Source organism: Simochromis diagramma, unplaced genomic scaffold (genome assembly GCF_900408965.1).
Source record: "Simochromis diagramma unplaced genomic scaffold, fSimDia1.1 OVJJ01000766.1, whole genome shotgun sequence".
Taxonomy (NCBI): Eukaryota; Metazoa; Chordata; class Actinopteri; order Cichliformes; family Cichlidae; genus Simochromis; species Simochromis diagramma.
In genome coordinates this window covers 299,353-324,651 of record NW_024386828.1, presented here as the reverse complement: position 1 = coordinate 324,651, position 25,299 = coordinate 299,353, and the positions used below count along the sequence as shown (strand labels likewise).

Here is a 25,299-nt window from a genome sequence, read left to right as displayed (position 1 = left end):
TGTAGTCGGATGGTAACAAAGAGAGGGAAGGTAGTCAGAACTGAGGGGATTGAACTACCAGAAGGCAACATTGCAGACATAGAGGACAGTTACAAGTACCTGGGGATCCCGCAGGCAAATGGGAACCATGAAGAGGCCGCTAGAAAGGCTGCAACCACCAAGTACCTGCAGAGGGTCAGGCAAGTCCTGAGGAGTCAGCTGAATGGTAAGAACAAGATCCGGGCCATCAACACCTACGCCCTGCCCGTGATCAGGTTCCCTGCTGGGGTAATAGGCTGGCCAAAGGAGGAGATAGAAGCCACTGACATAAAGACAAGAAAGCTCCTTACCATGCATGGAGGGTTTCACCCCAAGTCCTGCACCCTGAGGCTGTACGCTAAGCGGAAGGAAGGGGGCCGGGGACTGGTGAGTGTCAGCACCACAGTCCAGGATGAGACAACGAACATCCAAGAATACATTGGGAAGATGGCCCCAACTGACCGAGTGCTCAGTGAATACCTCAGGCAGCAGAAACCCAAGAAAGAGGAGGGAGACGAGGAACCATCATGGAAGGACAGGCCCCTGCACGGTATGTACCACCGGCAGATAGAGGAGGTGGCTGATATCCAGAAATCCTACCAGTGGCTGGACAAAGCTGGACTGAAAGACAGCACAGAGGCACTAATCATGGCAGCACAAGAACAAGCTCTGAGTACAAGAGCCATAGAGGCTGGGGTCTATCACACCAGGCAAGACCCCAGGTGCAGGCTGTGTAAAGATGCCCCAGAGACAATCCAGCACATAACAGCAGGGTGCAAGATGCTAGCAGGCAAGGCATACATGGAACGCCATAACCAAGTGGCCGGCATAGTGTACAGGAACATCTGTGCCGAGTATAACCTGGAAGTCCCGAGGTCAAAATGGGAGATGCCCCCAAGGGTGGTGGAGAATGACCGAGCTAAGATCCTGTGGGACTTCCAAATACAGACGGACAAAATGGTGGTGGCTAACCAACCGGACATAGTGGTGGTAGACAAACAGAAGAAGACGGCCGTAGTGATCGATGTAGCGGTTCCAAATGACAGCAATATCAGGAAGAAGGAACACGAGAAGCTGGAGAAATACCAAGGGCTCAGAGAAGAGCTCGAGAGGATGTGGAGGGTGAAGGTAACGGTGGTCCCCGTGGTAATCGGAGCACTAGGTGCGGTGACTCCCAAGCTAGGCGAGTGGCTCCAGCAGATCCCGGGAACAACATCGGAGATCTCTGTCCAGAAGAGCGCAGTCCTGGGAACAGCTAAGATACTGCGCAGGACCCTCAAGCTCCCAGGCCTCTGGTAGAGGACCCGAGCTTGAAGGATAAACCGCCCGCAGGGGCGTGCTGGGTGTTTTTGTTTTATATATGTATATATATATACATATATATGTATATGTGTTCTTCCTCTACACCCCCCCCCCCCCCCCCAATTTTTGCACATGTCGTGGAGCGTGTCAGCCTACATTTCACTGTGTGTTATACTTGTATAACTATGCATGTGACAAATACAGAACCTTGAACCTTGAAGTTACTTTCTGTGCTAAACGTGTACACGGGTGAGCTGCTGAGAACAACCCACGCCATGGACAGTGGCTTGGCATTCTTTATAGGCACAGATCACAGAGACAGTGAGAACAGGTTAAGAAAATAATAAACAGATAAAATAAAACAACTCCATATATGGTGCTAGTCTAGTCAGCAGAGAGCTAGGAAAGATAAAACAATCTGAAACAATATGTCCTTGCTGGGAAAGTGAAAAAGACACTTCTACTAAACTAATCTAAACACAGACAAAGGGCATCTTTGTACATTTAAAAGAAGGTAAAAAAACACAGAATCATTTTTCCTCTAACAGTATGTTTGATCCAAAAGAGAAAGTGGAAACTATCGGGTCAGTTTTGGTATGATTGTGTAACTGTTAGGGCTGTTATCATCACTGATTTGTAGAATCGATTTGAATCGGGGAAATTTTGCCTCAGACAGTCAGAAATATTATAATTATATTATAATTCACATCATGCATCAGTACATTTTTTTTTTTTTTTTATATCTATAAAAAAGCTGAAACTTGCGAGACTTTATCAAAGGTGTAAGCATCACAGCAGATGCCTTTGTGTCAAAGTAACTGAGGATAAAACACAAAAAACATGAAGCTGATTTTCTTGGCCTGGGATTTTATAAAAATATTCTGCAGTGGATCAAAAACGAAAGAAAACCATTAATCAACATATGAACATTACCTGATGCTGCTGAAGTGAAGCAAAGTTACAGATGTTTTATTAGCGACACAGCTGAGCGTTTTGCATAATTTTAAAAAGGTAAAATTTGATCAGTAGCCTATTGAACAGTAGAAAGCGACCGACAGCGCTGTAAACAGCGGCAGACTTGTGCGTAACAAGCAAGCGAATAACCCAGAAAACAGATTTTTAGATGGGGAAACTGTTCTTGAAGTACTGTGTGAGAGAGAGCTGTGCATGAAGTGGGATTTTTATTGTGGTGGAAGCAAAACAGCAAAAGTCAGAGGGAATTCATGATGATGTTTATGTGAAGCGTAGTTTGAACCAGCAGCAAAAGAAGATCCAGTCAGTATTGTTTGGAGAGAGATAAAACCTGCAGCTTCAGAATCGGCGCAAAAAGGGCGTAAACACAAAGCGTGGACCCGCCGAAACACCAGCGTCAGCGAGCTGTCGGCTTTCAGCCCCGACCGTGTCCGTGCCGTCGGGTGAGAAAGGTGACATGTCACTGATTCTGATCCGCGGGTCCGCGCTTTGTGTTTACGTCTTTGTGCAGAATCCGTGTTCCTGCTCTCATTTACTGTTTTAGCTGTTTGGTGGTTGTTGAAATGTAGTGAGGTTTAGCGTGAGATTCTGGCTTTTCGGGCAAAATAAATTTATAATCGATATCACGTTAACCAAGCTACAATCGATTGTAATCGATAATCAAAACCAACCCCTAGTAACTGCGTAATACATCTGGATAATGACACAAACTAATGTGTGTGGTGCTTCACTTTTTAATAAACTAAAAAGACAGAAATCAGATTATAGGATGTTGTTTATTTATATTATGGTGGTTATCATTCGTGATATTTATCCGGTCGTTAAGTGATGACGTGACGAATCCTACTTCCGGGCCTAAACTAGTCTGCGTTTAATATGGCTTTTTTGTGTTGTTAACATGTTTAATATTTTGTATTTTCTTCTATTTAATCTCAAAAAGCTCCTAAAACAGTCAGTGATCACTGTTGACCTCCCTCGGCTTTTATTACCGCTAATCATTTATTTAAGCTCAGTTTTTAAAACCTTAGGATGTAACTACAGCCCAGCCCATGCAGCAGTATATGAATGACTAACCTCATATTGTGGATGGATTATCTCAGTTGTTCTCCTGGCTGAAGTTTGGTCCTTTTACAGCATCCTGCCATGCGATTACATTTGTTCCTGACCACCGAGAACACTCACGGTAACTTTTATCGAGTGGAAAAAAAGTTAGCTTGTTTATATTATGCTAACATAGCTGTGTCGCTAGCGGTCACGTAGCACATCATTATATACCAGCTAGCCCAACTTCAGTAACCCTACAAACGTCACTGCTGTTTAGTTTTCTGTCTTCATTTATGTTGGAAGTGATAGCAGAGCTGTACGTTTGAATTTGTTTCCAAAACCCCACAGTCAGGACATGCTATATTGTATTTAGATAGAAGCTAGCGAGCTAACTTCCTGCTAACTTCTAACTCCATTAAATGTCATAAATTCCATTTTCATGGATGCCTGGATGTTAAACTCAATTGTTACACCTGGTAGAGCAGAACGCTGATCATTTTATTAAAGATGAAAGACTTTAGACAGTTTTTCAACTCTCAGTAATGCCATAGTGATCGTTTGATATATGGACCTGCAGCGGAGTTTAGGTCCAGACACGGCTAGTGACGTCAGACTTAACGATCGGATTACTGTGTGCATACTTTATTAGAAGAGATGAGATTTAAAAAAAAAAAAAAAAAAATCTCTTCCTTGCTGGTTCCATCGAACAAGAAATGCTCATGTAACACGTACGTAATCAAATTCCACAACACAACGTGATGGGGGAAACAGCTGTGTTTTGCTGCCCATTTTATTTCGAATAGTTCAAAGTTTGCTTGGTTTTATGCTGGTGCATATCTGAGTATCAGATGGTGCCACAGGTCAGACTCCAGCAGTTCTTTCAGGAAACAGCAGACAGAGGAAACATGCACCACAGACGCTGATACTGCAATGCTTTAAAAAAGCATATGTTTGAGGTAAGATTTCATTTTCTGTACTGACACAATCCTAGCTCAAAGGGAAGGCAAGGCAAGGCAAGGCAAGTTTATTTGTATAGCACAATTCAACAACAAGGTTATTCAAAGTGCTTTACAGAGACATTAGAAACAAGAACAAATAAAAAGCATGATTTAAAATTGATTAAAACAAGCAAATAAACTAACTAACTAATTAACAAACAAACAAACAAACAACAGTATATAAAATCAAAACAGATAAAATCAGAACAGTAGATAAAATCAGTAGTTAAATGTAAGTTTTGAAATTTAAGCTTAAAGTGTGGATTTGGTGCTTTATTCAAATGCAGCTGAGAACAGGTGAGTCTTCAACCTGGATTTAAATAAACTGAGTGTTTCAGCTGATCTGAGGCTTTCTGGGAGTTTGTTCCAGATATAAGGAGCATAAAAGCTGAATGCAGCTTCTCCGTGTCTGGTTCTGACTCTGGGAACTGATAAAAGACCAGATCCAGATGACCTGAGGGATCTGGATGGTTCATACTGGGTCAGGAGGTCATTGATGTATTTTGGTCCTAAACCATTCAGAGCTTTATAGGCCAGCATCAGAACTTTAAAGTCTATCCTCTGACGGACAGGCAGCCAGTGTAAGGACCTCAGAGCTGGACTGATGTGGTCCACTTTTTTGGTCTTAGTGAGGACTCGAGCAGCAGAGTTCTGAATGAGCTGTAGTTGTCTGACTGATTTTTTTAGGTAGACCTGTAAGGGAGTAAGGGAAGAGCAAAATAAGACCACATGACTGATATGAAACAAAACTGTCTTTAATAATGCAGCAGTTTTATTAGTCAGTCTATTTCAGTGTGATGAAGAATGTGTTCATAGCATTTCTCTCAAGATCACATTCAGGGCTTTTCACTGATGTGTGTAGCTGCTGTCCAATGAGTTTCAGTGAGTTAAACACTCCCCACAAGCATCTGTATGAAGACTGTGGAGGAAGTCAGTGAATGTTCTCCTGAGCAGTGTTGGGCAAGTTGTTCTGCTCTCTCTCTCTCTCGCTTTCTCTCTCCCCACCCCCAGTGTTGCCAACTCCTCAGTAAGGAAAATCGCTATTGGTTGTCCTAGAAGTCGCTAAATGACGTCATAGCCTAATTTGCATAATTGATCATGCTAATCTAATAGCTGGGTTTCATTTGACGTAGACGTGACGTCGACGTAAAGCGCGAAATTTGACTGGAGGGCGGAAGTGAAAAAGATCAGCGCAAAATCACAGACAGACAGTACGCAAAATGCCTTTGTCCTGTTGTGTTTACGGATGCTCCAGTAGGTCGACCCGAGAAACTGATAAACGGTATTTTAGGGTACCAAAAATAGCCCAACGAAGAGGAGAAAAATGGAAAATTCTAACCGAAAAACGTAGGAAAAAATGGATTTTAAATTTACGTTTACAGTCGGGAGGAGCAGAGTCTGCCAATGCCCGTGTCTGCAGCGACCACTTCGTCAGAGGTAATGTTATGTTTGCAAACGAACTTATTAGCATTATGTTGTCGTTAAATTCTCGTTTACTTAGTGCTTTTAAGTTAGTAGTCTAATATTGACTTGATTGGGACTATAGGCTGCCCAAGTGCTTTGGATGACGAAGAGTCGGAGGACTGGGCTCCGACGGTCAATCTCGGCTACGAACGAAAACCCAGATCGGAATCAGTTCTCAAACGAGATAAAAGAATGAAGCTTAATTAAGCTTGCAATTACCCAAGTCTTCAGAGGTGTCTCGTTAGACCTCTGAGAATGGTTTACCTTGAAACAAACAACTGTCACTCTAACGAAGTCCTAAGGATTTGGCATGTTTGTTGACGTTAAAGCCGCTAACGCTAACTGTTAGCGTGTTTAAGATAAAGCAATATAAGAACAAACACTCACCCTTGCAAACACCAAACTGTATCCATCACGGAGACGTTTTGTTCCAAGGTTGTGGACCCACCCGCTGACAAAAAAATTGTACGCCTCCAGACTCTTGAAAGCTTTCATTTGCTGCCTAGTGTAGTAAGAAGTCTGGAGGACCAAGTAGTTGGTGATATCCACAGCGTCGATAGTAGGCAAATCCTTTACTTCTGTGGTGTATTCGGACATTTTCAAAGAATACGGATCACGTCCGATATATTTTTTAACTATCTGTTTATATCTCTCCCGAGAAACGGGGTCTAAAGTTGCACAATAGCTGCTCTCCTGACTCTCCACAGTGTCCTCCATGTTTACTTCCGCCCTCCACTCAAAAATCGCGCTGCCTCCGCACGTCATCAGAACCACGTGACTGCAACCCAAGTATTGTAACCTCTGTTGTTGGAGAGAGAAATACCATCGTGGAAGAGACAAAGTGAGTAAAAGAACGTCCTAAATGCATTTAGAGTTTATTTAGAACTACAAATTAAATTTCTTTTAGCAATTGTTTTTTTTTTGTTTTTTTTTTTTAAATGTCACAATGCTATGGAAGCCCGTTTCCGCCACTAAAAAAAAAAAAAAAAAAAGGATCCATAACTCGAAATTTCGAGATATTTTCTCGAAATTTTGAGAAAAGCAACTCGAAATTTCGAGTTAGCGCTGCCAATCAGTAATCTACGTGAATGACGTCATTTCCATGTTACCCGGAAGCTGAAGCCCTCAACTACAAATGCTACAGCTAAGCTACCGGTATTACATCCAGTCGTGAATGCACAGATTGCTGAGTGTTTTCAGCCTGGCTTCACAAATGATGAAATCCCTGTGTTATTAGCTGAATCACATGGTGTTACTATCAGCAAACATACTTTAATTTGTTGGGATCCGTTTTTGAGTGCGCGGTCCTGCGCCATATGCTTCCGGGTAACAAGAAAGCGACCTCATTCACGTATATTTTTGATTGGCAGAGCTAACTCGAAATTTCGAGTTATATTTCTCGAAATTTCGAGATAATAACTCGAAATTTCGAGTTATGGATACTAGCTTTTTTTTTTTTTTTTGTGGCGGAAACGGGCTTCCATACAATTCCAACCCTGCTCCTTTATCCAGGCTTGGACCGGCAAGTGACCCGAAATAGGCACTCTGGTGGAGTTACTGTGTGTGGGGGTGTGTGGGTGTAAACCTTGTGATCCACAAAACAGCTTAAGAGTAAAAGAAGAACTGACTGCGTTACAGCACCTGCTGCTTGTTGAGAGTAAAAGCAATACGCGCTTTCACGTCCTTTTTTTTTTTTTTTTTTTTTTTTAAAGCGACTTTCTTTAGGAAAAAAAGACGCTAAGGGGTCTGAAAACTGCAACACTGCCCACCCCTCTCTGGTATTTGTGAGCGCCTTCTCTCTCCCCACCCCCCTCTCTCCGGTATTTGCGAGCGCCTTCTCTCTCCCCACCCCCCTCTCTCTGGTATTTGCGAGCGCCTTCTCTCTCCCCACCCCCCTCTCTCTGGTATTTGCGAGCGCCTTCTCTCTCCCCACCCCCCTCGCTCTCCGGTATTTGCGAGCGCCTTCTCTCTCCCCACCCCCCTCTCTCTGGTATGCGAGCGCCTTCTCACTCCCCCACCCCCCTCGCTCTGGTATGTGCGAGCGCCTTCTCTCCCCCACCCCCCCTCTCGGTATTTGCGAGCCTTCTCTCTCGCCCACCGACCCCCTCTCTCCGGTATTTGGCGAGCGCATCTCTCGCCTCCACCCCCCTCTCTCTGGTAATTTGCGAGCGCACTTCCTGCTCTCCCCCCACCGCCTCTCTCTGGTATTTGCGAACGCCTTCTCCCCCCACCCCCCTCTCTCTGGTATTTGCGAGCGCCTTCTCTCTCCCCACCCCTCTCTCTGGTATTTTGTGAGCGCCTTCTCTCTCTCCCCCCCCCCTCAAAACGGTTGCAAATATTCATACCTGGGCGGGATTAAGAAATTCGATGATGCGTAAGGCAACTGGCATGGGACTTCTTAATCCCGCCCAGACCTCAGTTGTGGTGTGTGTGTGTGTGTGTGTGTGGGGTGTGTGTGTGTGTGTGTGTGTGTGTGTGTGTGTGTATAGATAGATAGATAGATAGATAGATAGCTGATGAGCCTCACAGTGCATTTGGACAATTCGCGCGAAGCTGGTAGGGACCGATTGGACTGCAGCTTCGCTTCAGTCAGCAAACGGAACTTTTGATCATCTTTAATGTCCCTGAACAACTTCTATTTTAAGGACTGTTTCCCACTGGAGTTTCTCCTTTGATCAGCTTGGACTTCTGTACAGTGTAAGCGGGTGTTTCCAGCTACCAGCTGCATGTTAGTGTAGATTACACTGAATTTTAATCACATACTGGCGGATGTGAAAAAGCTAATTTTCTTTCGCTATGGGCTTTAATTCTGTGCTCGGGTTTCGTCTTAATCATACCTGTTCAAGGTAAACCGATGTTTTACTTAAACTCTGCTTTCAGCTGAAAGCAAACTTTCGCACGCGTAAAACGTCGTGATTCCCCGACCCTATTCGGTTAAGTTTTGGGACTTTGGCTGTATCCCAATTCAGGGTCTGCAGCCTTAACGGACCTCAAGGGCCGCGTACTCAAAGACCGCTAAGGCCGGAAGTGCGAGGCTTGTGAAATGGGACGGTCTAGCCTCTATAGCGCTGCCCAGGTTGCCTAGCAACCATGATCCTGACAGCTGGAAACGTGTCATACAGCTTTGTTTAACAGAAATGAAAGAGAAAATCTTTTGTTCATTTGTTTGTTTCTTTCTACACGAGCTTTGATCATTCTCTGTAAGATTAAGCTCAGCTATTGAACGGCGTATATTTTAAAGTAAAGGCTTTAAAACCAAGTTAGTACAAACGTCACTAATGTCACATAACTTTGCTGATGTTCTTCGTTATTAAACATTTGCACATAAATAAGTGACATAATATTCAGTACTTAAAGTTTACTCTTTGGCCGCCCCTCATCCGCTGTTTTTGCTTAAAAAAAAAAAAAAAAAAAAAAAATTATCCACACCCACCGCCGCGCTATGCATTCTGGGATATGTTGGGCCACATCCTTAAAATTCAGGGAAATGAATGGGCTGACGTAATCGGCCTTAAAATGCGGCCTGTAAGGCTGCAGACCCTGAATTGGGATACAGCCCTTATATACCTAAAACACAGGTATGATCGTTTGCTCGGACAGGAAAAAGTTAAATATTTCGTGATACTATGACTGTCATGTCTGCAAGTTCATGTTTAAGGAGTGGGTGAAATAATCGCTGGTATGTCACAGCAGGTTGGTCCAGAGTTAAACTATTCTCACCTATGCTGCAAAATATTACCCACACCTTTAACTTTTACTAGCAGCCCATGCACTTTGAGTATAAGAAGTCTGTGTCACGATTTGTCATGTTAATACATATAACATAATACATATAACCATTCAGTGGTCATTTTTAATGAATAAAATTTATGATTTTATGTGATTTATGGTTTTCACTACCCTTAAAAATCATTGTCTGGAAATAAATCTGCAAACATGAAATCTGCACAAATTATTTCTGGACAACAGCTGATGTTTTAAAACTGACATTCTTATTTCCTTCAATCTGAAGATCTTTGTTTTTTGTTCGGAAGTAAGAAAAATGACAGATGTGCCTTGTAGTGTGGATTGTGCGTTGACAAATTTGTGTTCTGGTATCTCAGAATGGTTTACACCTCAGGGCGATTTGTAGTGATCTTATGCACGGAGTCCATAAATCACCTGTGTTTGTAGCTTGTTAGTTTAGCTGAAGAACAAATAATGCAGTCTCTACCTACAAGGTGATCAGACGGAGCGTCTGGTTTGACTCAGTATCATACTGCCTCTGTCTCAGATTTGTTTCCTGCTCAGTTCCAGCAGACTCTCATAATCATGAACAAACTGAACTAAAGTATTATAAATTATTGATGCATGCCTGAGCCTTCACTGCTGTTCTGGTAACACTTCTGTCCTACAGGTAAATCTCTTTACTGACGTCACTGGATTCAACCAAATTTCAGTCATTAATTTATGGTTTTCATGCTAATGTGATGTTTACCAGAGCTCAAGAAGTCAACTCCTCTTGCAAACACAATTGGTAAAATATTCACTGCCAGAAATCCATGATGATGTTTCCATGTAGCAGAGGATCAGTCGGTCTCCTACACCCAATTACATTTAAGGAAAAAGCAGGTTTTAATCCAGCAACATTTGATTTTGCCAGATTTGACAACAGTTTCATGTTCAGAATAAATAAAAACATATATCATGGTATGTGTGGATTTCTAAAGCATGTTCCTGTAAATTATCTCTGTATGCTGCTCACTGACGTTCTTACTGTCTTATATTTTTCTGATTTCAGTTTAGTTTTCAATAAATCAGAGATATTAGCTGTCGCTCAGGTTTCCCCTCGCATTCTTAGATCTAGTAGATTTCTGTTGGTGTAGTTGTTGCTCTCAGCCACCTGCTAACATTAGTAGCTGGTCAGCATCGTAGCTGCTGAACTAAATTTTATTCGTCATGTCGTTTTACAATCAAAGTGTCAATATAAACTGAGCAGCATGTCTGTGTTGAGACGTAACAGTTATCTTTTTGTCTGCAGCCTGAATGTGATGATGATGATGATGATGATGAGGAAGAAGAGCTGGTTCCCCACAGACTGTTAACAAGATGACAACATGGATTTCATGCCTTTCTTCATGGTCCCACTGTGGACTTTAATGCTCCACTTGGGTTCAGTTAGAGGTAAATAATGTGTTTCTATTACCGACTCTACTTTTAGTTTGTCTTTTTTTAACTGATGCTAAAATTGATTGTAGGTATTGAGCCAGTTTTTGTATGTTGACATCTTTCCAATGTGACAGTGTTTTTAATTTTTGATGATTTTAAAAATGGAGATGGCATTTCCAGTTAGAGCAGGTTTGTTGAGACTCTGGATAAGAAAACACTGAATGTGGAGACAAATAGTCCAAAGAAATAAAGGCTAGGGAAATTTTCCTGAAGACTATTTAAAGAAATGACAAAACTGCCTAGGAGTTCAGGCTGTGTTTAAGAACAAAGGTGGTCATAACAAATACTGACTTTCTAGTTCATTAGTAAGTAAGTAAAACTTTATTTATATAGCACCTTTCAAGGTAAAATCACAAAGTGCTTCACAGAAGCTAAAACCTAAAAATAAAAACCAACCAAAAGCAAGTTTAAAAAGATGAGTTTTTAGCTGTTTTTTAAAAGCGACCACAGAGTCCACAGATCTCAGGCTCAAAGGGAGAGAGTTCCACAATCTGGGGGCCACAGTTCCAAAAGCTTTGTCGCCTTTTGTTTTCAGCCTCGTGTGTTGGACAGCAAGCAAGCCCTGGTCACATGACCTCAGGGACCTGCTGGGAATGTATGGATGTAAAAGTTCACTTATATATGTTGGTGCTTGTCCATGGACTTAAACTGGATTCTGAATTTAACGGGGAGCCAGTGCAGCTGAATCAGCAGGGGTGTGACATGGGAATACTTGGTCAGAAGCTTTGCAGCAGCGTTCTGAACAACTTGCAGACGCTCCAAAGAGGCTTTACATAAACAAGTAAACAAAGAATTACAATAGTCCAGACGAGATGAAACAAATGCATGAATGACAATTTCTAATTCGGAGCGCGACTCAGCAATATTTCTCAAGTGATAAAAACAGGAGCGAACCAAAGATTTTACATGGGCATCCAAAGTCAGAGCTGAGTCGATACTAACACAAAGGCTCCTGATAGACGGTTTGGCAAATGTAGCAAGTGGACCCAAGTTTTCCATAACACTAGGTACAAAATTTTTAGGAGCACAAACAAGAACTTCAGTCTTCTCCTCATTTAGCTGAGGTAAGTTTCCAGTTAGTATTGTACAGACTCTGTATTTATCTTATTTACTGTATTTCCATGAATGTTAGCAGACATTTCAATAAATCACTGCATCATTTCACATTTTCCTACAAAGAATGCAATGAAGGACGGCTCAATAGTTCCACGGCTTTATATTCACAGTTTATTTCTCAAACTATTTTTTTTTTTTTTTTTTTTTAACAAGTAAAATAACGTTCTCCATGTGGAGTGCTTTGAGGTAAATCCAGCACTGTTATGGACATTTTATAAATATAAAATGACAGCAGTCTTTTACATTTATATTTCTAGTTGAATTTTGTTTTATACATTAGTTTACACATTTTAAAAGATGGTGGTGAGATGTATGTTTGGAGACGTGTCATTGACAAAAAGACTGGAGGCCGAGCTGAAGCTTGAACACAAAATGTTGGAAATGTTTGGATTAAATCATCTGTAGGTGGAACAAGGATGGCCAGAGTAAAACGTGGAGTTATACTGTTGGCTGTTGTTCTACTAGTATCTCAGAATGGTTACTGTGTTTGGACATTGCTTCATATGGAGTTATTTCTATGTAACAAACACCTTGATTAAAATTTTAAGCTTGGGTTACTTTAGCTGTAAAAATGAAGAAAAGACTTCAGTATAATTCATCACCTTTACAGGTGTCCCACACAACAACTCCTGTGACTGTAATACTGTGATATTTTACATTAGTCCGTACTACTGGCTATGGATTCCTCTCAGGTCATTAGTATTTGGTGTTATTTTGAACAAGTTCTGAATGTTGTGGACCAAATATTTGTTTTCTGCTTTGAACATTGTCAACCGTCTTTAAATTTAAGAATATGACATTTAATTATGGAAAAGTAGATTTGATAATTCTTTTGAGTTGGTTTTATTTATGATCCTCGTTGTTCTTTTTTGCAGAATGTATATTGGATGGTGTGTTTACATTTACACAGTATATCATATACAGAAGTATAATAGAACAATAAGGAGTATATAATAATGTTTGATTTCAGAGATTTTAACTTTACAGAGCGTTGTGAGAGACTTTGAAATTTTGCCTTTTAACTTACTTAAAATGTGGAATCCAGGATAGTTTGTGCTTACTCAAGAAACATAATTTCAGATACTGTAATTCAATGTTATTTATTGTCAGTTTACTATTGGTAGAATATATGTCAGTAATGTACAATATGGACAGAAACATGTCAGGGGGGAAAAAAACAAGTTGTCTAAAGTTGTGAGTGTGTCTGCTCCTCTCTGTCTCCTCAACAGGATCATTTGTAGTGGATGTGACACAGAGCTCCTATCAGGCAGAGGAGAACCACAACATCACACTGGAGTGGACGTTCCCTACCAAACCAGACACGCCCATCTCAGCACTGAACATCCTCTGTAGCCTGAATAATGACTTAACTCTGTATTTTCTTCGTGATGGTGTCGAGTTCTCAGAGGTTCAGGACAAAAGGTTTTCAGGACGAGTCCAGAGTGACAAAGACGCCCTCAGAGAAGGACGAATCAGACTCCAGCTGTCCAGACTCAGGACTGAGGACTCGGGTCTGTACCTGTGTGAGGTGGACACAGGTTATGGCCACGGCTACAACAGCTGCAGACTCACCGTCTCTGGTAAGAGGATTCATTTATACACATGTGATCACTGTGATCTTAAACCAGAAATTGAGATAAGAATGTACTTATTAATCTAACATGAAACAAAAATAATTTTTCTCTTTTCACAGCTGTTACGAGTATTTATTTATTTTTCCTTGTACACACATATTTCCATTTTATATACATGCATAGTTGTGTTCAAATTTTTCATCTTCAATGACTTTAAAACAAGAGTTGGGCACAAGTTTGAGTCATTGTGCAGTTTGTTTACTGAAGATCCAAAAAACTCAAAGATCATCAGTTTGATCTGTGGGGAAAAGAGCAGCGTGCTGTTGTGGGACTGCAAGTTTGTGCCATCACCATGTGAGCTGCTTAAAATGTGACGATAATTTAAAGGAAATTCACGTTGACATATTTTTGGACATTAGCACCAACTTGAACATTTCAATGTTATTCTGTGGTTCAAAACTCAAATGTCAGCATTCTGGTTCTTGCGTCTTTATTCTTGTACCTATTATGACTCAACTGATTTTTGTGGTTTTCTAGATGCAAAATTTGCTAAAACCTCAACAACGACACTGCTGCTTTTCCCAACTCCAGATCCTGAGGACGTGACTCAGAGACATGGTGAGAAGACAGTCCAACTTTTCTCTGCATCATTCTTCTTTGGGTTGTGTATTTGTGGTGAGCTCTTTTTTCTTTTTCTTTTTTTTCTACATCAGCAGGTCGATCCTGGGTCCCTGTGGTGATTGTTGTCATCACCATAACATTAGTTTTGGCTCTCGCTGGTTTTGCTGCATATTTCTCTCCACATCTTGCAGAAACATAAAGTAAGAAACAAACAAACACAAACATGTTGTTGCTTCTTGCACCGTCAGACTGACTCATTACTCTACTTCTTTCAGCAGAAGCATCCAGAGGATGATGAGACACAAAAACAACCACTATCAGTGTAGCTGCTGTACTCAAAGGAGCGTTGGTCTTAATGGAGCTGAGAGAGATTTATCTTTCCTGAATCTTCACATTTATGTTGGATTCAAACCATCAACCACAGGGAGACACTCGGGCCCAGCAGCACTGAGATCATCATAAGGTCACTCCTACAAAAGGATGTGAGATTGACTTGAACTTTGACCCCAGCTGAAGATTCGAGCCTCGTCCAGCTTATTTATCGAGCTCATTTTCAGACAAACAAAGTGACGTACAAGAAAACCCAGAGTGGAAGATCAGAGGATCTAAACAGGAAATATTTCTTACAGACGTCTTCAGTCAGAGTTGCTGCTGTCAGACTCTGGAGGATCTGCTTGGAAACATCAAGCAGTGAAACTGATGGATTTCCTCCTTCAGTACAAAACTGTGACGTTCAGCCTGGAGAAGAAACACTCCTCTGCCTCACTGTCAGCGTGTTTAATGAATTTACTTACTGTTTGTTTGTTTGTTAGTTAAAGGTGAACTTAAACCTTTCAGTGAGACCTCAAAGTGTCTCTGAGGGACTAATTAAAGGGTTACAATCTTCCCTGATCATCACTGTGCTGGGCTGACATAGATCATTCCCAAACAAGCAGTCTTTTCCATTCCATTTGCATTCATTACAGATGGAAGTGGATATTTCCAGCACAGTTCATGTGGAAAGTTCGGGGGGAGTCACCTGAAAATTGTGTTGGTGACACAGAAGACTGGAAAAGCACCAACAAGTTTTAAAGTAATAGAAAGAGAATTTATGGAGCTCATAAGGAGAACTCCTTTGTTTTACTGACCTCACTGTATGAAAGCAGACTTTGTTACCACAGCTGATGAGCTCTGATTGTTTTTTGTTTTCTTTCATCTTTAATGTCTGAGAGAACCTGAGCTATAAGCTGATTACTTTAAACACCCTTCGTTAATCATCTGCTGCACTTTATAAACATCCAAAACAAGGTGCTTTACATTTTACATCTGGATTTTTAAAGCTACAAATAATTCATTAAGTTTAATGTTAAACTTCCTGCTGGTCAGGACTCGATGTTCAGTCTGTAAAGTTTAGTCTGATTTGTGATCGTGTTTTCAGTTTAGTGCTGAGAGTTGCGAGTGTAAAAGTGTCCAACGGTTTTATTTATTAATTTTTGTTAAATCTTTGGTTTATTTTTAAGTATTAAAGTTTTACATTTACAGTGTCTTCACTGTGTTGCTGAACAGACAAACAGGAACTTTAATGCTCCATGTTCATTATGTGTCACTGTAATTAAGTAGAGATGTCTTTTACTACCGAATGTAAGATAGAAGATGTAAGAAATTATAAAATGAAATGAGAGATGATAAAAGCTTCACTTGTTTTACTGGAGATGAAATGCTGATGTTCACCTTAATTTTGACTCATCTTTTCAGTGCAATACCAGAGCTGGACACTAGAGGCCACCGTCTGATTTCTGTTTTAAAGCAGTAAACGTTGTCACTGATTTGTTCCACACATGAGTGTGAGTCTACGCTTCCTACGTACAAACACGTCTCTGCAGCCTCTGTGACTGCTGCAGTCAGTGGGAGTTATTGTTAATGTCCTGCAGGCCTGTAGGGGGCGACAAACAGACTTTAAAAGTAGCTACAGCCCTCGAGGCCTGGAGTTCGACACCCCTGAGCTACAGTGATCAACTTCCTTTTAAAGTGTTTTGAATGAGTGTTTTGTCCACCACCATCAACAGATACAGCAGTCCCCTGTCAATCACAAGTTAAGCCTACCGTAAAGCAGGCCTGTCCTCATGTTCTTTACTCTGATGGGACCATCGTTACCAACTGAAGGTCATGTTGTATCAAATGCTCCTTTTATCTGTTGCTCATGAGGAAAATAAATTACCAGACAAACTAATTCAAAAAAAAAAAAATTACAGAGAAAATGACTCTTCTCTCTTTTTTAGAGTCGAGTCCTCAGGATCTAAAGTTTGGAGAGATCTTGGATGAAGTGATGTCTCTGTCATTGTGGTTTGATATAAACTCAGTGACAGAGATTTAATTTTGACAGTCTTGAATTTTCGTTCACATTCATAAACATTAAAACAAATCTTCTCACTCGGCTCCACAGCTTCAGGATAATACAGGATGGATCTGTATTAGGTTTGTTTACAGGTGGAGCTGCAGAAACCTATTTGCTGCTTTTTTCTAGACTTGGGCATCACAGTTTGATCAGAGTGTAACTCTGACTTGTTGAGATATTAGCATTACTTCTGTTACAGTCTTATTTTATATTCATGTAGCACAATGAGTACTGTATTTCCATATTACATTATTAGCCACTGTTAGTAGCCAATCACATTAGATATCTGAGCATCCCTGACTCACTCACCTGTTGCCGTGCACATCCAGCTCTTCGGTCACCTGACGTCCCAGCTGTCACTGGTAGGACTTGCCTACATGTAGCTGCTGCCTCAGCCTGAATTGGCTACACTTTTGTTGATTGGTGCCACTCATGTTTTGTAAAGATCATTTCCAGATTATTTCCCTGAAGCCTTCCATCGACTGCTGACATATTTTTATTTTGTGCCGTACCTTTATTATTTTACTTGGTGGTAAACAAGTGTGTTTGCAAATTTGGCGACACTGTTTGTTCAGCATTGTTTTTTTACAATCTTACCCTTACATCCATTATTGTATTTTTGCTATAAATGCTAATTGTATGATACATTGCAGGAAGTCGGGGCCGAGCGAGCAGCTGATAACTTTATAGCGAGGCCGCCGCTGCTTCTCTGGGCTACGTTTACAGAATATTCCTCTTTGCCTTGTGTTCATTTTACTTTTGCCTTTTTCTTTGTGCTTCTTGCTTTGTTTGGCCTTCTCACTGGAAGTTGGAAGTTTTAGAATAGCAGTTGAGCCTTACATGCAATATATGGAAGCCTGTTAATGTATTAAATTATTAAGTTAGATTCAGTGAAGCTATCTGCTCTAAACTGAAGGAATATTTTTTTGTCGTTTGTTCATTTGCTTTCTGAATGTTTTGATTTGTAGATTCTCTTTTGTGTGACACCACTGAAGACTGAAGGAGGCCCTTTTTCTAGCTGCAGATCACCAGTGTGTTTCTGCAGTACAGTTAACCACAGAGGGTGCATTTGTTTTGGAGTTTAATTACTTTAACAACTTGTGTTTCTTTTATTCAGAAGCTGAAGGCCAAAAGTGGAGGTGCCTGTGTGCCTTGGTGGTGGGACCATCTGTGCGCAGTGCTTATTTATGCACTCTTGGTTTGAGTGTGTGAAGATGAGCTGCATGTATGAGTTGGTGATCTTTCTGGACCTTCTCATCTGGTAATCCACAGCTCGGAATTGTGCATGTACAATCAATTCATTGGTTCACTTATTTCGTATTTTAAACAGCTGTCAAAATGTTTATTTTACACTGAACCACGTCTGTCTCAAGTATAACTGACCTGTGCACCTTCTTCATAATTAACAACGTCTCAACTCAGTATTCTGTGGTTGAAATTCCCAGGGTGACACTGTCAGGTTTTCATTGAATTGTAAAAGTTTTGAGCTCCTAATTGTCGCACCGCCATTTGAATGTGTGAGTGTGACATCACAGCAAACATAATGATGGCATTTGGAGAGAAATTGTATTAGAAGTAAAACACTCAAGGGAGAAAAAGGTCTGCTTCAATCTTTTTGGGGGGAGTGGGGGTGTTTCTGCAGTGGGCTTAACTACAGAGGGCGTATTTGAGTGTTTTCATGTTTTGGAAATATTAATAACTTTTCTTTTCTTTTTTTCTTTTCTTCTTTTCTTTTTTTTTTTTAGAAGTCTTAGGTGGAGGTGGCTGGGTGTCTTTGATTATGGGACCTTCTTCCACATTCCATTTTTATTACTTTTATCATTAGTAGTGGTATTATTAACCAAATGGTTCAGGTTCAGAAACCCAAGTGAAATGAAATGCTGAGCACAGTTTCTCATGGCTCAGAAGAATTTCTATTCAAGAAAAACATGTTGAAATTTGTAGCAGCAAATATAGAGACAGCCATCCTGAAATGCTACTGGTAGGTTTTTGTGCAGTTTTTTCTTTTATTGTTATTAATTAAATTTTCTTTAATTATAATTTGCACAGGACATAAACGTCCAGCATTTTTCACCAGCAATAAAACACCTTTGAGGAGTTTCCTCCACCAAAGCTTTTGTTTTATGTCAAATACAGCTTTTCTCCAATGCATTTATATTTGCTGTGTCAAAAACAAAAGGGGAATAGATTTAATAATACTAGTGACTCAGTGGTTAGTAAGTGCATCAAAGCAAGAAGGTCCTTCAGAGAGATAAAGAGTGATGACATTTAACTTTAAAATTGTTTCAGCAAATGACACAGAAAGCAGCGGCCTCGATCATCTACATCAACAAGATGAAACATGTGCTGCTGTAACATTTTCATTCCTGATGAACACAAACTCTTTTCCAGTCTCACTGACCCTCACACAGTCATACAGCATGTTTACTACTAACCTGCTGACTGTGCAGAGCTTTTCCTCTCAATCTGTTACTGTCAGTCTGTGTTGTGTTTGTAAACTCTTTATATTGTTATAGTTTTACAGTTTTATGTTCTTTGTCTCGCTGCTGTCAACTTTAATGTTCTTGTCTGTGATTGGTCAGATGCTGCCAGCTACACCTTGTCATGGTTCGAATTTGAGGAGAAGACAAACGGCTGCATGGTCTCAGTAGGTGTCAGAATAGGTGATTTTATTATACATATGTACATATGGGGAAGATGAGCAGCACAAGCCTCTAAGCGCTGATCTCCCACCGAACAACCACGTCCCAAGGTTTTTATTACACTGATAACGTCACACAGTCAGACCTTACTGGCAATGATAACAGTTCCTCGCACTCAAAAAGTTCCCCTTATATGGACATCAACTGCTACTTTAGAGAAAAACAAGTGTGTATTACATTGTGCACTTTGTGATAGTGTAGCTCTCAGAGAGACTGTCCTAAGACGACCTTTCTGTTCTTATTAAGTGTGTGTGTGTTGTTACAGGCCGGCGTACGTGCAGAACTGAACGCAGAACTAAGGCAGGGTCCAACAGGACCCACAGACTTCTGAGTGGTTACAGAACTGTGAAACAGCTTTAAGCAAATAACAAGAATAGTACAGAACAACAGTAGACTAATTAAAGTACTGATAATCTGTGTAGATTTATATTCTAGTCAAAATAACCTAGATGTGATTCAAAGATTATTCTGTCAACTGGTTCAACAATGGTAAATGATTAATGGTTGATACTTCTGCTTATAACTGTGATCATAAGAATACAAAATAAAATATCTCCTGGTCACATTCCTCCTCACACCATGATGTGTCTCCAAACCAAACAAACACGTTATGACACTTATCAACCCCAACACCTCCGTTGTTTTCCAATTGTCCCACAACCCAGCTGTTCTTTTAGCTTCAGACTCGAGTTTCAGCCTGTCACGCTTCAGGCCTCCTTGCCACCTCCTCTTGGAGTGAAGAAACGCCCTCGGATTCTTCTTTCTCCGAGATCACAGGACACAGAACTATTACTTCCGGAGCTTGACACGCTCCCTCCATCCTTCCGGTTTTCATGTTCCAATACTGCTGAAGGTTTTCAGGCAGGCCAGGTTACACCTCTCCATCCCCTGGAAGCTCAGTAGCACAGCTCTCGGTGCCAGTTTCCTTCATGTAAATGTGTTTGCAGCTACACTGACATCAGTGACCAGCTTAATGTCACTTCTCATCAGGAAGTGTAACTCTGACTTGAGTCTCAGTGCTGTTTCTGTTCTCTGTGTTTTTTCAGTGTTTGGGTTTTTGCTTGTATGGTTTAAATAAGTGAATTTTCCTAAAATTCAGACATGATGACAGCCTAACATTGACCATCACTGCAGGCAGGAGGAGATTATTGCTGCAGTCTAACTACAGTTTTTTGAGGATGATGTTTGTCAGAAAATCCACTTCTGCTTCACTGACTCAGACTGACACACTTTTTAAATTGAATCAAATGTGTTCTGGTTTTCAGAGACAATAATAATAAAAAAAACATTATCAAAGATGAATCATTCAAAGTCTAAGATCAATATGTTTTATATTCAGACATTCACACCAAGAATCTGTTTTTATCAACACAAACTAACAAGCAGAACTCTTTAACTGATAACTTAACAAGCAGTGAAAACTAAAATAAAACTATCACATTTCTCAGGACTGAAGAAATGTAGACTCCACTCAGTCTCACATTCAAACCGCTTGAATCCCGGTTGCAGTAATGTGGGTGGAGCAGTTCAACAACAAACTGCAGGTTGGTGCCAGAGTCAAAGCTCCGTCCTACAGTCATTATGTTCTTGTACTGATCTGTGTCGTGTCCTTAAACTCGCTCTTCTGCTTTCAAGGTAAACAGCTTTTATTTAGAATCACTCTCAGTCACATTAGCAGCTGTGTAGATTATAGACTATCACAGCTGAGCAACTAGATTTAATCACATGTTGGTGAATTAATTAAATTCACTGTGAACATTTCTTCTTTGCTGTTTGATGTGTCAGTGACGACAGCTGTCAGCGAATCACTTAAACGGAGCTAAAAGGAGCTGAAAACTGTTGCCTGATGTTTCTCAGGCAAGTTCTGCACTTTTAGGAGCAACTTAATTCTGTTTAACACTGACAGTGAATTTTATTTTCAAAAATATTTCTAGAAATTTGAGGTTTACATCTGTGTGTTGAGATTTCATGGAGTGATTAACTGTCTGCAGGCTGATTGTGAAGAGGAGACGTGTACTGACTTCAGGCTTCAGACTGTGGGCTCGTTCTCGTCCATCATCTGAGCAGTCATCATGGACTGGTTTCACTCTGTTTCTCTGTGGAATTTTATTCTCAGCTTGGATTTTGTTAAAGGTTATTTGTTAAATAACTATAATTAACTGATGAGTAGGTTTTAAGTATTGATTCAGTTTTATGTGTTGAATATTTCCAGTGTGACGTTTTTAATGCTCACATGTAATTTATAAAGCATTTATTTCTTTAGTTAAAAAAAGCATAGCAAGTTTCCCGTGACGACGTGTAGAGACACTTTAACTTCCTTTAACTAAAGACCTCAGCAATCATGCATGTAAGAGGAAACAGTGAACTCCATCAGCATGCACATAAGTGGAAGTGAAAATCCTGATCAAACCATAAACAGTAGTTTCCATTTTCATGTCCACAGTGAAGAGTTCTGCTTTGTTTCTCCAGCAGCACAATCCTGAAACAGTTTCAGAGTCTCTGTGTTTCCAAACTGAGCAGATAAATGTTTACAGTAACATCTGTGTTATTAGTTGATGTTGAGCTCCATCTGCAGGAGGGACACAGTTAAAATGTCATCAGTGTTTAGTTTCTCTCACATTTATCATGGAGCAGATCTCAGTGGGAGTGGATGTTTGCTGTGGATGTTTACAGGCTGAAATAAATAAAATAAAAATAATAAAATAAAATAAAAAAATCTGATTTGTGGTTAGAAACACTTCGAGTGGGCAGTAAGACTGAATTGAAAGCTGAGCTCATAAGATCCACCTGAGCAGCCATTTTTTTTGTGTGTTTTAACTGTTAATGTTTAGTTAATACTGATCATTATGGTAGTTATAAGGATTTGTTATGATACAGCAGTGAGGATAGAGTTTAAAATCTCTCTCTATATAAATTATAACTGAATGTTTTTTTCACATTTTCACATTTGATATAAAAAATATATTTAAATCATCATGAAGCTGTTGTGTTTTCATGTAAAACAGGACATGATGTCATGTGATAGTATGTTTGGTTTTTTGTTTTTCTCGAAAAATGAACCAGAGTATTAGGAGATAAAATAATAAAATAAGGATTAAATAACAACAATAAAATCCAGAAATATTCATACTGTATCAAACACTTGCCTGATTGTTGACTTCAGTATTCCCTACAAAGGTGAGCTGTCCTGCTTCTTTCTACTTGTTAAAGTGCAACTCAACACTGGAGCTGCTGTCTGCAACATCCCGTGGCTATGAAGGCGTCTCTGAAGTCTCTTTGTTGGCAGCTGATCGAGAGGAGCAGAGACACTGTTGTGTAAACACTCAACTCTAATCTTACCATCATTCTGTGCATTGTTCACAAGTTAGAACTGGTCTAAGATGCTGCAGATGCTCTACAGAGCTGAGTTAACATAACAATATATATGTACTAATCCTCAACCTCTGACGGTCTACTGTTGATTACAGTAAATGGACAGTGTGACTGTCCCTGACACAGTTAAATAAAGGTGTTTGTTTTTTATGTTTCTGTGATAGATTCATGTTTAAATTAGCTCATTTATTTGTTGGAAAATGTTAAGATTTATTGGATAAGATAATAAAAAAAGGTATAATTGATTAAAACTTGTCTAAAATATGTGGCAAAATAAGGGTTTTGTTACAGGTGTAAAGTGCTGTAAAGTTTGTCTAAGGTAGAGTTTCTAATGGTCACATGACCATAGTTTAGCTGGGAGGACAACCATGGCAATTTGGGTCTGAACAGAAGTTTTTTCTTCTGTTTCCACAGTCTCTGAAGAAGATGAGAGAGAGAAATAAACTAAATAAACATCAGTATGATGTGTGGCTATTGTTTGAAGGAGCCCTGCATCCCTGTGATTAGATTTGCAGACATGACTAAAGAAGTTATGAGGCTTTTGGTTAAAGCTTCAATAATAAATCATTAAGTTGACCTAATGGTTTCAGATGTAGCCAAAATTTGTTGAACTGTTGACATGACTCCGCTCTACACCCATATAATAATAATGGATTGCATTTATATATTGCTTTTCAATTCGATAGCACTATATAATTTCACTATTCATTCACTCTCACACACTGGTGGAGGCAGCTACAGTTGTAGCCACAGACTGACAGAAGCAAGGCTGCCATGAAAAGCTGAATTGAGTATTATCAGCTGTGCTGTGTTGTCTGTCACTAACAGTGTGGCATCTGTCAGTGAGTTACTTTAGAAACGGAAGAATCTTAAATCGAGAAGATTGTCAGGCAGGTTCTGACTGTGTGAAGCGACTGCTCTCAGTTTAGAGGTTTGTTTATAACGGACACGATGGAGATGATTTATGGCATTATTTTATGCCATTGTTTTTGTCCCTCTATTCTGAGCGCATGAGTGCAAGTGTTGCATTTTGAGGAGACAATTATTTTTGAGTGAACAAAATTCATTTCTGCGTGCAAATAATGTATTTCAATGTTTGTTATTACACACACAGTAACAGCCCCTCTCACTTAGTTGTTGGCATTTGCTCTGCTCTGTGCTGACAGACATTTGTGGACCTGGTCTCAGTGTGTCCTTCCCGCTCTCAACATCTGTGCTCCCTGCACGCTCAACTCTTTCTGTACACGTTATAAATGCTCCACAAACCAACCAATCATAGATTTGGATGCAAAATTTCTGGTTGGCTGTTTTGGTCTCCAATCAGCTGGCTAGCTACTGAAATGATTTCAGGACATTTAACTTTTTGTCTGTTTCCAGGTGAGGTTGTGGTGATTGGTTCAAATCTTCCAATCATCGCTGCTCCGGGTGATGATGTCATCCTGCCGTGTCACCTGGAGCCCACGTTCGATGTCCAGGGTCTGACGGTGGAGTGGTCCAAACCCGACCTGAAGCCCGACCCGTCAGATGAGTACGTTCACCTATACAGACATGGAAAGGAAGTCCCCGACATGAAGATGGCCTCGTACTTCAGGAGGACGGAGCTGTTCATGGACGACATGAAACACGGGAACATTTCACTGAAGATCCTGAACGTGTCGGAGGAAGACAACGGCAGATACAGATGTTTCATCCCCAAGCTGCAGAGCCGAGTGAAAGCTGCTGTTGTTGAACTTGTAGTCGGTGAGAAGATTTGTTTTGGTGATGTTTGGGGTTGAAAAGTCAAAGACTCCGATTTGTATTTAAAATTTTTTTTTGACTGTTTTGTCTTTTAGATCAAAACTTTGCTAAAACCTCAACAACAGAGACGCCGCTGCAAACTCCAGATCCTCAGGACACGACTCCAACAAATGGTGAGAAAACAGTCTGTTATGTTCCCCTAAAAAGATCCAGGGGATGAGGGGGAAAGTAACAAAAGGTGTCAAAGTTGGGGATAAAAAGGAGACAGGGAGGCAAAATGCTCAACGGGTTTTATTAATGTTTCTAATAATAACCGAACTAAAAGAGATGGACAAGCTGCTATCACCTTTTAAAGGAAGAAAACAACAAAACTCAGCTGTTGGTCAATAAACTGAAAAGCAAGTTTAAAAAAAAGGTTAGTTACCAACAGGGGCGGTCCTAGCCTGTTTGGTGCCCTGGGTGAACACACCCTCTGCTTATTCTGATATTTTATTGTGAATCCTGTTGTCAGAACCATACTGAATTTAACCAGATAAATATTTTATATAGTGTGTGTGTGAGAGAGAGAGAGAGAGTATGCAAATGGATAACAAACAGCCAATATAATTCATCATACATTGAGAATAGCAGACAAATCAACGATATACCTCTTCCAATAAATGGCTAATTAATATTGGGCTGAACACAGTCCAAAAGATTCAATAAGCCACATCAGTGTCTACTGTTTACTATCATAGCCAAGTGGCTAACTAAGGTTAACAGAAGTTTTCACTATTCCTACTGATGAATGTTATTTT

The 25,299-nt window shown here is 40.3% G+C and overlaps 1 protein-coding gene and 1 long non-coding RNA gene across 8 annotated transcripts in view; both read left to right on the top strand.

The window, feature by feature from the left end:
* The window catches only part of LOC120730818, a 28,671-nt gene extending 3,934 nt beyond the window's left edge, over positions 1 to 24,737 (top strand). For 2 of the 7 annotated variants that reach the window (XM_040027347.1, XM_040027348.1), the window contains exons 2-6: positions 10,819 to 10,961; positions 13,352 to 13,702; positions 14,234 to 14,314; positions 14,410 to 14,517; positions 14,593 to 16,132. In XM_040027347.1, the coding sequence (XP_039883281.1) occupies positions 10,895 to 10,961; positions 13,352 to 13,702; positions 14,234 to 14,314; positions 14,410 to 14,516 (606 nt within the window). In that variant the 5' untranslated portion in view covers positions 10,819 to 10,894 and the 3' untranslated portion in view covers position 14,517; positions 14,593 to 16,132. Of the gene's footprint in view, positions 1 to 8,271; positions 8,496 to 8,520; positions 8,645 to 10,818; positions 10,962 to 13,351; positions 13,703 to 14,233; positions 14,315 to 14,409; positions 14,518 to 14,592; positions 16,133 to 24,142; positions 24,506 to 24,597 lie in introns of those variants that run through there. The other 5 variants (XM_040027350.1, XM_040027349.1, XM_040027345.1 and 2 more) reach the window with 5 other exon arrangements.
* On the top strand, positions 20,886 to 23,220 carry LOC120730820. Its single transcript, XR_005695209.1, has 2 exons — positions 20,886 to 21,028; positions 21,385 to 23,220. It is a non-coding gene; the product is annotated as an uncharacterized LOC120730820 (long non-coding RNA).
* Positions 24,738 to 25,299: the final 562 nt, after the last annotated feature.